We start from the raw sequence: 9,497 nt of genomic DNA, 5'->3' as shown, positions 1-9,497 counted from the left end.
ATCTCTGTCCCCCCTCCACAGGAAAGATCTGGACTCTAGATCCTATCAGTTTAGAGATTGAGGGGCTGGGGATCTGCATATAACAAGCCATACTAACTAGCCTTAGCTGCCATTTTACTTGCATGCTTTGCCACCCTTGGAAGCCTAAGGCTGCTTTCCCTGTCTTGTCACTTCTCCATAAACACTGTTCTTTGTTGAAGTCGTATCTAAGCCAGAGATCTAACCTGCTGTTCTAAGGCGCTCATTTTCCTGGGGCTTCTTCTATGCATACCTGAGGCACACACGTCAATAAATTTTGTCTTTGTTATTTTTTATTAAATGGTCTCAGCCAAGAACTCAAAAGGATTGGGGGAAAATGATTTTTTCTCCCCGACACTTGTGTTCAGCTTTGTTCGAAAGCCGAAGCCAGAAGTATCTTGGTGTCCTGGCAGGAGTTCTATGCTCATTCATTAAACCCACAAGGCTGTTCCACAGACCAGGTTTCCAAAAGCCATTGCTGAAGTCCCAAACCTTAAGATCCGAATCTTTCTCCAGGCAGGAACCAAAGAGTATGCTCAGACTTCCAGGAGGAAATGAAGCAGTGGGCCCAGTTACTTGGGAAATCATATGGGAATAATTTTTAGCCCAAAACAAAAAAACGGCCAGACCCCTGACTCAACTGGGAAAATACTTCCCCCCGTTGTATGTAATTTGAAGGAACTGCTGTGAAAGATATTCAGAAGTGGTGTATAATAGTCACAATAACAAAAAAGCCCAAGAATGGGACAATGAGTAAGTAAATGAAAAAGTACTGGCTACTGAACACAGTGGAACGTAGGAAATGTTTATCAGGTTATCTGTAAAAAGGAAAAAATTCCCACAGTACCCGCAGGAAAGAAACACGCGTGCTGAGTCCGAGGACATGGAGAGGGTATCTGGGAGTCGCTGTGCTGGGTGCGCAGCAAGCAGAGCATGCTGCTTCTGCACCCTCCCCGAGGGTGGGCCCTCTGGGGGATCCCCCCACTCTCCAACCTTAAGGACATCTGTGAGTTCATTTACTATGAGAACGGCCCTTACAATTAATCAAAATCGAGGGGTGCAGAGACACTGCATCACGCCTTCTCGAGAAGGGGGAAGAAGTGTTAAAACTTAGAGCAGAAACGAATCCTGGATTCTGTGAGCCAGGGTTCTCTGCGGCCTCACCCCCGCCCCCAGGCAGGAGTGACACTCCGGGTTCTGAGTTCAGGGATAGCCCCACGGGTCACTGAAGAGACACACTTGAGAGGGCAAGGCCAGCCTGCTCTTCTCAGTGCCACGCAGGTGCAAACTGTGGAGCTTCACACTCACTCCCATGCACTCGCAACTCCCAGAACTGAACCTCTGCGCTGGGGACCAGGGAAGGACCTTTTCCAGAAGCTCTGGGTGGGCCATGCTCAGGGGGATTTGAGGACATCTGTGTGTCCTAGTTAATCAACCCCTTTATTCGGTGACTCACTTTCCACATCACCTGTCACCTGAAGACTCTGCTGCACCCCCAAGTAATCAGACAACCACAGACTTCCCCAGCAGTTTGGACCAGACCCCAGGTCAGGTTGGTGGACTTTGAACCACCTCTTGGCCAAGCAGTCTCACAAGATAGTAGCTTTCTTAAGGGGTGGCCCAGGGTCTGGGGGGGCTCACACTGGAGGCTGAGTAAATTCTACAGGCTCTCGTCTCTTACCCCAGACTGAGGCTGGGCAGGGCAGGCTGCCGAGGCTCCTGGAACCAGAGCTACCAGGGCCCCAGGCTCAGGGTTCCGCAAAGGACTGTGGGCGTGATGCACTGGTGAATGGGGTCTCAGCACCTGACGGCCTTGCAGGGTCCCGGGGAGAGGACAGCCCAGCCTGCACACACTCACCCATGGCTTCCTGGGAGTGGCAGTGACAGAGTTCAGTTTGCCCCTCGATCTGAGTGGCACTATGGGTGCCTTCCACAGCTCAGAGGACAAGCACCCTCCCCTCGGGTTTTCCAAGCATCTCGCAGACTCAGAAGGCAGGACAAGGGGCTGCTAGAAGCCTGCTCACTGGGGAGCCAGCCCGTCCCCGGGCCCGCCTTTCAGCCTGCAGATGGTCATAGGGGTCGGGCTGCTGGACAGAGGAGAGAAGAGGGCCCGCAGGGTCCCCGAGAAGGGCGTCTCAGGAAAGGTATACAAGAGTGACCCATCATTGGCACTGTAGAAGGACAGGTGTCCAGCCTCGTAGTCCAGAAAGATGCCCACACGCCGGGGTGGGTCTCGAAGAGGGGCAAAAGCTCGCTCAGAGGAGTTGTAGTAGCTTCCTAGGAACACCAGGATCCAGAAGCCGTTGCCAGCAAACAGCTCGCCCTTCTCCTTGCGGTTGGCGTTCTCTCTGCAGACACCCAGGGCCCAGCTGGCCCGCTCCCCAACCTCCACCTCCCAGTAGTGGCGGCCCGAGGTCAGGGGCTCCCGGCCCAGCACACAAGGCCCAGGGTCGAACCGCTCGGGGCTGTCAGGCAGGGCCTGCCGCAGGTCCCCGCGCCGCACGCTCCTCCGGTCCTCGGACAGCACCAGCTCAGGGTTGGCTGTGTCAGGATCCAGGGTCATGTCCCCTGCAGACAGAGCAGGGGTCAACCCTCCCAGCTATCTGCTTCAGATCCCTACACCCTTGCAGTCACAGCTTGTGACTGACCACAAACCGACCATACCCCTTCTCCCACTCAAAAAGATTATGCAACCACTTTGAGTTGTATCTTGGAACATTCTAGAAAGTAGTTCATGCTTCCTTGTGATTCACCCTCCTTTAGAGGACAGAAGGAAATCCTGAGTGCTTTCTGTGTGTTCCAGGGCAGCAGGCTCCCCAAGCCTGGGGTCCACACAGGTGCTCTGGTATTTCTGCTCTTCCTATATACATCAGTGAAAAGTCTGGACCTGACCTGCTACCTCATCTTCCCAAGGGCCTTGATCTCTCCTAGTTTCTCATCCATGAACTGGGAGCTTGCGTGCTGTTCTACCCCAGACCACCAGCAGAAGCTCAGGACTGGCACTGTCTCCGGTCTGGAGACAGCAGGTGGGACCCCCTGGCCTGTGCACGGCACTCACCTCGGAACCTCCGCAAGGCCTCCACCAGCCCAGGGACCCTGCACACGGTCCTCATCTCCATAGGTACCACCTCTGGAGGCTGCAGCTTCACGTCCTGGACTCTGGAGGGGCAGTGCAGATGTCACCCCTGCAGGGGGCCCACCTGAACCCTGCTCCCCCCTCCCTGGGGAGAGGCCGAAGCGCCTACCTGCGCAGGGTGTCCCTGATGTCCTGTGGAAGAAACACACGGCATCAGCACCCGTCTCCTGGTCTCAGGCCTGCCCTCACCCTGGCCTGGGCCTGCACCAGAGTGTTCCCAAACCTCCTGCACACACTTATGTGGTGGGAAACCACCCTGGAGCTGTTCTGAATCAGGCCTGAGGTCACTGCAGAGCAGCTCTGGGCGCGTCTAACCCTGCAGACCCGGCTGCATTCCCTTCACATGCCTGGAGGGCACAGGGGATCTGGCTGCCAGCCCCCTCACCCACAGAGCCCTAGGCACCCCTGGGTGCCAGGAGAGGTAGGGTGGGGTCCCACCCTCCAGGGGTTGAAGGCTGTCTCCACCTTAGCCTGGAGCCATGCCTCCATCAGCCGAGCACTTCCTGCGCCCCAGGAGCTAGGCAGCTGGTGGTCTTGTGTCTGCGGCCTGGCCTGCACCGGCTGCCATCCCTCAGTCCCCACTCACAGCTGACCTTCCTGGAAAGGCCTCTCTGCCTGGATGCTCCTCTCTCTTGTGATGATATGTGAGAACAGTTTACTCAAGTGTCATAAAACGATTGTGTCCCCCCAAGTCCAAGGCACTCCCTGCCGCTGGTCTCCTGACCAACACTGTGGGCCAAGGGTCAGCCCACCTGACCTCCTCCACATGCTTCAGTAAACACGGTGCTACCCAGGGCTGCTCTTCCCCCAGCAGAGGCAAAGGGAAGCTCTGGGGATGGGGCGGGGGGGGTGGGGGGGAGAATGGGGGGCATCTTTTCTGCAGCCAGCCAGCCAGGTGAACAGGGAACCGAGAGGACGACAAAGACCAGGAGATATGAGCACTTGGGAAGGTAGGGGAGCAGTGGTGAGCAGCGGGGGGCAGATGGGGTAGTACGGAACAAGCAGCAGGAGGCGAAGGGCAGGAAATGCAGCCAGGCCAGCTGAGGTCAATCCCTCACTGAGAGATCTCAACTGAAACCCCACACTGCATTTCATATAAATCTGCGGTTCTCATCTTACTTCCTGGACCAATCTGTCCTCCCTCTAGAACCTCTGCTTTCTGCAGCTTTCCCAGCACCACTCACTCACCTCTGAGGGCTGCTCCCTATCATCTCCAGCTGCCTGCCCAGCCCCACTTCACTGACCTCTGCTGACTTCCCTCAACCCCCGCCACACACTTGCCCAGGATTCTTCCTGCTTCCCAGGCTGAAAAATCACTTGCTGGCTCAGCACAGGCCAAAGGAATGTTTTAGCCCCAGGAGGGCAGCCTGAAGCTGGTCCTTAAAGGTTCACTCAGCTCTGAAGCTCCAAGGAGGGTCACCTCCTGCAGGAAGGCCCCTGGACTGCACATGCAGTGTCCTCACTCCCACCTGAGGGCACGAATTGCTGGCGCCAGGAGTCCAGCAGACCCTCGGGGCAGCACTGGGCCCAGGCAGGAATCATTATGGGAGAACTGCTGGCTTCTCCTCTCAGCCCAGTGGGCCCAAACCTTCAGAGAGCTGGGTGGTGGTGACCCAGTGGCTCTGGATCCTGGAATGCCACCCACCCTGTGGCCTGGCCAGTCTCCAGGAGGGCTCCCAGGACAGGCACAAATACCAGCTCATGCAGCTCAGCACTGCGGTCCACTCTGCATGTTTCCCAGGAAGGTGACTAGCTATTGACCTGGGAGGTCCAGGCAAGCATCAGGGTAGTCGGTCGCCTCTGCACAATGCTTCCCCCACTCTGCTGCTCTCCCTTCCCACGCCTGGCCTTGCGAGGCCCCACACGCCCACCCCAAGAAGGGGTGCTGGCTCACCTGCAGCAGCCCCAGTGCAGGCAGTTGGCAGCGGCCCTCCAGCTCGGCGATCAGCTCGGCCAGCCGGGCGCTCTGCTGTCCAAGGCGGGCCGCGCTCTCCCTCAAGGGGGGCAGCACCTCCAGCTCCTCCTCTTCCAGCCTCTGCAGCAGCAGCTGCTCCTCCTCCACGAGCAGACGGCGCAGCCTCTCAAACTCGGTCAGTACATTCTGCCGCTGGGTCTCCACCATCTTCTGTGGGGGCCAGGGAGGATGGCTGAGGGCCTGGGACCTGGAGCCTCACTAATCCATCTGGGGTCCCCCACACCCACTCCTTCCTGACCCCAAAGCACTGCACCACCAGGGGCACCCAAAAAATCCAGGGGAACTTAGTATTCCCCCAGATCCCAACCTTACCACCCAATACATTCCCAATTGCCCTTTCCCCAACCCTCAAAGCCACAATCTGGGATGGCCCCCACAGTCATCCCTCCCCACCTGGGACCCCCCACGCCTGGCCCTCCCTGATACCCATTCCCAAGTGGCAAACCCATGCTGAGTTGGGTTATACACGGGGTCTGGAGCAAGAGCGCTGCCTGAGGAGCAGCGTGAGGCTGACTGTGAACAGCAGGGTCCTGTGGTGGGGTCCTCACGCCCCCCCACCCCTGCCCACACTGGGCGCCTGGCCACCTGCCTGCCACAGGGAGCAGGTCTCCTCCGCTTGGGCCTGGAACAGCAGCGCATCCTCCATTTGCTTCCGCAGATGCTCCAGGGATTTCTCCAGCTTGCTCTGCAGGGAGGTGAGGCCAGAGTGACTCCAGCCAGGCCAGGCCCCCAGGCTGGCTATCATACGTGCTCCCACCTGCTCAACTCCCGCTAAGCCTGAACTCAGCTGGCAGGGACCAGTAGAGGAAACGAGGGTCTGGGACACGGTGAGCCCCGAAGTTGCCAGGAGATGCCCTCTTAACTGGTGTGGCCCTTCCAGCACTGTCCTCACAAGCGTGGCTCTCCTGCCACTGCCCTTTGGCTGAATCTCCTTTCTTCTATGTTTCCCATGCCTCCCTCAGCTCAGGGCAACTTTCCCACAACCGCTCTCACTGCATCACCACCTTCTTTCTTCCAAACCCGTCACTTCTCTCTGCCTGGACTGGGCTTGCTGGATTTCAGCTGACTAGAACACACGGCGGGACGGGCTACATTTGGATCCAGTTTCTTGGTCCTGATTTCAGGCCTATGCCTGACACCGCCTTCAACCTTGCTTATGACACATCCGGCACCTTGTAACGCCAGAAGGCTTAAAGGCCTATCACAGGAGTGACCACGGCAGCGCTCGTGGGGTTTCCACTGTTCTATCCATGTTCTAGACACACCAGGGCCCTGAGAGGCTGCACTTTGTAGAGTCAGCGCTTCTGGGCTGTGCAGATACTGGCCAGAGCCCTCTGCTGGGCACCTTCCCCAGCCCTAAAAGCAAGCACTGGAATGGGGAAGGGGACTGGGTCATGGCATCCCAGAACACGACACTACGGCATCTACAGTACTTAGAGCTGAGATGACGGAGAAACAGCAGAGCTCTCTGCTCTCCTCCTTTTGGCATTTTCCAAGAGAAAGGTGCGTACCCTTTACCAGGAAGGGGAGAGCACTCGTCACCCAGGGGCAAGCTGTTGACACCGAGATGAGTCTACCTGTTCATCTCTGTCACTCTAATTTGCAAGCCTGAGTTACAGAACCTGATATGCTAGAGGGAAAGGCTTTTCCTCCCCTGAGACAGGGAGGGTTACGTGCTACCATGGGTCAGCTGGAAGAGGCCTCGAGAGAACTACTGGTCATCCTCTGCTCTTCCAGTCACTGTCCACACCCTGACCAGGATCCTCAGCGACAGGACTGCAAGACTCATAATAAGGAGTGGGTGTTCAAGTGTGCAGATTATGCCTCAAAGTGAGGGAAAAAAACCACAAGAAGGTGTTAGGACAAGTCCGGTGATGTGGGTTCGGCATAGGTTTATTCTGTTGTCCCAGAGGCTTATTCTATGATAGTGATAGAATAGCAATCCTAACACTGACTAAACTGTGTGCTTGAGGCACCTCAGCAGCAGACAGTACTGGCCACAAAGAGAAATGAAAATCACAGTCAAAACGTTTGAAAGATATCACCCACAGACTTTATACTTTGGGTTTCAGAAGCAAACCCGCCCACAGACCAGGGAGGTAGCAGGCAGCTGCCAGTTAAGTGTCTGTCCTGAGGCTCTTAGCAGAGGAGAGGGCTGGTGTTAAGTTTGGATTTTAAGAAATACATTTCTGTAACAGAGAAATCAGGCTTCTCCGCCTGGGCTCACAGCAGGGCTGAGCCCTGCCTTGTCTGCCGGCAGAGTATCCAAACAGCAAACACTGGTGGGCTCTGGCTCCCAGAGGAACGGCTCCATCCTAAGTTGATCCCAGCCTGGGGCTCTCCAGCAGCTTCCTGGCTGCCTTCCCATCTGGCCTAATCAGAACCTCAGCACTAGCGTGGGCCCCACAACCCTACTCTGCCCACCAACCTCTGAGAACTCAAGAGTCCACATCCATGCACGTCCATCTGGGACCAGCCACCTCTCAGGTTCCCTTCCCACTTTTCTCCTACTCTCGGCTCCGTCTCTGCCAGTGGTCAGTCAAAACTGCCCAGTCCCCTACCCGGACAGCCCTCCCACCGCCTCTTTGGGACCTAGACTTCAGAAAGCTCGTCCCCTCCCCGCCCTCTCCCCCCACGCCCGGGTTCCTAGGCCAGCGCCTCACTGGTGGGCGGTGCCCCAACCCCCTAGGATGCTGGTTTGGTACAGGATGCACCCCCCTTACACACCCCCGAGACCCGGGGCAGGCTGGAACCTGAGCCCGCGACATCGGACAGGATGCGCCCCAACCAGGCCCGGGCCCCCGCCCCGCGCCGCGGCTACCCCTTGCCAAGCCGCGCTCTGCCCGGGACCTGCCCACACCTTAAGGTCTTCGGCCGCGTCCTGCAGCGGGCGCACACGGTGCGCCCAGTGCTCCCCTGAACGCTCGCAGGCCGCGCACAGGAGGCGCAGCTCGTCGCCGCAGAAGGCGGCCAGCGGCTCGCGGTGCGCCGCGCACACTCCCTGCGGAACCGGAGACGGCGGGTGCAGGCGCCGCGCCATCTCGGCCATCTTGGCGAGCGGGCGGTTGGGTCGCAGGTTCCTCTGCGGGAACAGCTCGCGGCACTCGGGGCAGGCGTACGGGCCCTCGGGCTGGCCCCAGCAGCGCCGGATGCACTCGCGGCAGAAGTTGTGGCCGCAGTCGGTCATCACTGGGTCCGTGAAGTAGTCGAGGCAGATGGCGCAGGTGGCCTCCTCTTGGAGGTTGGTCGACAGGTCGGGTGCGGCCATGGCCCCGATGGAGCGGACGAGGGCCGCGTTCTCCGCCGGGTCGGCGGCCGCTGCCGGGACTCTGGGGAGGGGCTGGGGACGCGCGGTGCAGGGCACCAGGGGATTCGGGGAGCTTCGGGGCGCAGGGTCTCCGGGGTCCGAGGCCTCTCGATTCCGAGGATGCGGAGTGTACGGCTCCGGGACTGCGGCGACTCCAGGAAGGTAGGGCCTAGGGATCCCGTTTGCAGGCAGGAAGGGACACTCAGCAGCAGCGGAAGCAGGAAGCAGCTTTTTTCCCTTCTGGAACCACCCACTGTAGCTCCGGATTGGCCGTGGTCTGTCACGCGGCCTCCGGCGGCACCCAACTGGAGGCTGCTCACCCGCTGACCTTGCGTCGCCGCCGCCACCCGCGTGCCAGGTCGTGGCTGTCTCTAGGGTGCTGCGGCTTTGCCGCACCTGCTGTCTCCCTCGGACCTCGGGGAACGTGAGGCTTAGGGGCCGGGGCCGCTCCGCACGGGCGCTGGGCTCTCCGCAGTGCGCGGAGGCGGCGAGGACAAGGGGAAGCCGAGGCTGTGCCGGGGAGCCCCAAGTCGTTTCCCGTGCGCTCCTGGGTCCTCAAGTCCCCGGGCTGGGAACGATCAGAACTTATGGTGTCGGGGGCTCAGCCCTCTGGGACTACTGGCCTTGTTGGGGGTCAGAGTACATTGGCCAGAATTCTGGGGTTCTGGCCACTGTTCCCCAGTTGTTAACGCGTCTGCAATTACGGGGGTCGGATGGGCAGTGGCGAGTGAGTTAAAGGAAGGGACCGTCTGATCCTACCCTGAATTTTGCCCCTACCGCAAAGGTGGGCGGCTCTGAGGCTTGTAGGAATTCAGCTTGAAAAGTCCCTTCACTTTTCCGTTTTCCCCCTGTGAAGGACCCAGACATGGAATTTGCTGAGGACAAAGAAGGTAGACACTTGAGGCCTTGGCTCTACCTGAGCCACTGAGCCACCAGTGAATGGCAATATCTCTAAGTGTAGAGCAGGGGACATGGCTAAAGAAAGCACCACACTGTGTATGTATTTAGAAACTGACCCACTATGAAAGTTTTCTGTATGAAGCGTCTGTAAGCATTGACTC

General features: G+C 58.5%; 1 protein-coding gene across 2 annotated transcripts; it reads right to left on the bottom strand.

The window, feature by feature from the left end:
* Positions 1–293: 293 nt before the first annotated feature.
* Positions 294–8,649, bottom strand: TRIM11 (tripartite motif containing 11). Of its 2 annotated transcripts, none has more exons than XM_069590520.1 (6): positions 7,990–8,649; positions 5,719–5,814; positions 5,049–5,279; positions 3,264–3,286; positions 3,077–3,177; positions 294–2,586 (listed from the first exon to the last, which is right to left on the bottom strand). In XM_069590520.1, exons 1-6 carry the CDS (start codon positions 8,395–8,397, stop codon positions 2,039–2,041), a joined length of 1,407 nt encoding a protein of 468 aa, XP_069446621.1. In that variant the 5' UTR covers positions 8,398–8,649; the 3' UTR covers positions 294–2,038. The 2 variants fall into 2 exon arrangements, with proteins under 2 accessions (XP_069446621.1, XP_069446622.1); XM_069590521.1 differs by having other exon boundaries at positions 5,049–5,276; positions 7,990–8,614.
* Between the last annotated feature and the right edge of the window lie 848 nt (positions 8,650–9,497).

Source organism: Ovis canadensis, chromosome 5, assembly GCF_042477335.2.
Source record: "Ovis canadensis isolate MfBH-ARS-UI-01 breed Bighorn chromosome 5, ARS-UI_OviCan_v2, whole genome shotgun sequence".
Classification (NCBI taxonomy): Eukaryota; Metazoa; Chordata; class Mammalia; order Artiodactyla; family Bovidae; genus Ovis; species Ovis canadensis.
The sequence above is the reverse complement of the archived record's forward strand: the minus strand, read 5'-3'. Positions and strand labels throughout refer to the sequence as shown.